General features: G+C 49.9%; 1 protein-coding gene across 1 annotated transcript in view; it reads right to left on the bottom strand.

Moving 5' to 3' along the window:
- The window catches only part of CCN3 (cellular communication network factor 3), a 10,427-nt gene extending 10,193 nt beyond the window's left edge, over nucleotides 1–234 (bottom strand). The window contains exon 1 of the mRNA XM_006140051.2: nucleotides 83–234. Within this exon, the coding sequence (XP_006140113.1) occupies nucleotides 83–157 (75 nt within the window). The 5' untranslated portion in view covers nucleotides 158–234. The remainder of the gene's footprint in view (nucleotides 1–82) is intronic.
- Between the last annotated feature and the right edge of the window lie 1,993 nt (nucleotides 235–2,227).

Here is a 2,227-nt window from a genome sequence, read left to right as displayed (position 1 = left end):
AGCAGGAACAGTAGCCGGAGCGAGTCCGGAGAGCGAGCAGGAGGGCAGAGTAACAGGGGCATCTTAAAGGTGCAACATTTACCTGTCCCAAGAGATGCAGGAGCAGGAAGGCCAGGCAAAGGCATTGCTTTCGCAGACAGAGGCTCACACTCTGCATGCTCGGGCTTTCTCCCCTCGCTTTTACTGAACGAGACTTTCTAGGCTGCAGGTTGGCGCTGTTCGCCCGCCCCAGGTCCGGCGCTCGTGCTCACGCCCAGCGCTACTGGCGCAGGTTTTATAGTGCGCTTCAGGGACGCGCTCAAGCCGGTTGGCTGCAGCGCAGGGAGGAGGGGGATCTGCTGGGTGGGGAAGTGGAACGAGCCTCGGGGTTGTCATGGCAATTGGCTGTGGGTGCTGCTCTCCTTAGGGCGCGGCGCCGGGCCTGCGTGTGCCTGTGTGTGGCGACTGGCTTTTCCCAGAGCGGCGGGAGGGGCTGGGTGGAGTCCTGAGGCCGAGCCCTGGGGTTCCCTGGAGCGCGTGGGAAGGAAACGCCTGTTTCCTTCTGGAAGTTGCTGTGGCTTCCCCCAGGACCAAGACACTACCACGCCCCACCGCCCCGCCCTGACCATTGTGGGGCTCTCCTAACGGGAGGCCTGAACTTTGGGGCCATCTGTAGGGGGTTGGCAGGAGGCCCAGGGGTTTAGTCATAAGGGAAGCACATGCGAGTTTGTCACTGTTTAGGGCACTCATTGAATGTGTTGAGAGGGAGGGGGGAGGAAGCAAAAGAGAGAGAAGAAAGAAAAAAACGTGGGGAGACGCCCCCAACCCATACAAACAGGAACAAAAGAACACTGTCAGGATCGGGGATGTTATGGACAAATGCAAAGTTCTTTGGGTCCTACTCACTGCAAAGCTTTATTGAATCTTAAACCCCAAGTTCCACAGGTTTGGTAGAAATAAAAGCAAACACAATGAAATAAAAATGAAAGAGCCTAAGGTGAGTACAGCCTTTTTTCTTAGGAGGGGAAAGTCCTGAAGCACCTGCTGCATCATGGTGAATGTAAAACAGCACGTCTAAACTTTGAGAGTTGATCACATCGGTGTAGCTCAGCCACTGTCAAAATCCCAGCGACTCAGGAAAGGAGGGAGGAAGGTGCTGCTTGGTTTGGCTGATCCTTCAGCAAATGAAATACCTCTCCCACCTGCCTCCCCTTCCAAAATATGGCTGCTGTGGAATGGTTGTCACCTCTCATGAGAAAGAGCGAGTGCTTTGACTGTTTCAGAGGTGACATTGCCTGAAGGATTTATTAATAAAACAATATCCCCCCTGTATTCAACTTTGCTGCTGCTTCTGGGAAAACTATGCCCAACTTCTTTGAGGAGAACTGCTTTGGAAGAACACATAAGAAAAATTATACAGGCCTGTGATGTAACTCCTCACTTCAAAAAGAAACAAATTGCCTCGACATCATCTATCGCCAGAGTGAAATCAAAGGCGGCTTGTGTTAGGTGCCAGGTCCACCCCTGCAACGGATCCAGACGATGAGGTCACCCCAAGCCCCTTCAGGATATGTCTCTGGGCACCTTAGAACAGCTATGCTGCATTTCCAAGCTTTCAATAATTTCGCATCCTTTGCAGTAAACAAGACGAAGCAGTACTTAGATCAATGAGAGAACTAAGTTTAGCTAGGAGATTGGGCTTCATAGGTCATTGGCTGTAGTGATACTGCCTCCTAGGTGCACATCAGAACCAACCAGTGTGTATTAAAAAAAAATTGATTCCCAACCCTACTCTCAACCCACTCAGTTGAATTCTCTGGTGGTGGCTCTTGGTAGACAGCATTTTATTGCACTTCAAAATGATAGTTGGCTTTTGGGAAACATGAATGTGGAGTAACTGGAAGCATAGCTAATGGAGATGCAAAGAAAATGGGCTGAGTTTTCAGAATATGAGTAGGCTAAGATAGAATGAGGAGAAACTGGCTCACTGAGGTTGGTTAACTCTTCTTAGGAGAGAGGATGAGAGGAGAAATGTAACTTCGAAACAAGGATGAAAAAGTCCAAGAGCCCCTGCTGATATGAATTGCTACTTAGGACCCTTGATAGCTAATGACAGACCCCAAACTTGAACTTGTTTCAGGAAAATGAAGAATTCTCCTAGAAGAATGCAATGGTATTTCACACCGTAACAGGGCAAAAATGGTGCAGCAAGGCCTCAGAGGCATCTTGGGTCAGGGCCAATAGAACT

Source organism: Tupaia chinensis, unplaced genomic scaffold, assembly GCF_000334495.1.
Source record: "Tupaia chinensis unplaced genomic scaffold, TupChi_1.0 Scaffold000017_1, whole genome shotgun sequence".
Taxonomy (NCBI): Eukaryota; Metazoa; Chordata; class Mammalia; order Scandentia; family Tupaiidae; genus Tupaia; species Tupaia belangeri.
This window is presented reverse-complemented; position numbering and strand designations above follow the sequence as displayed.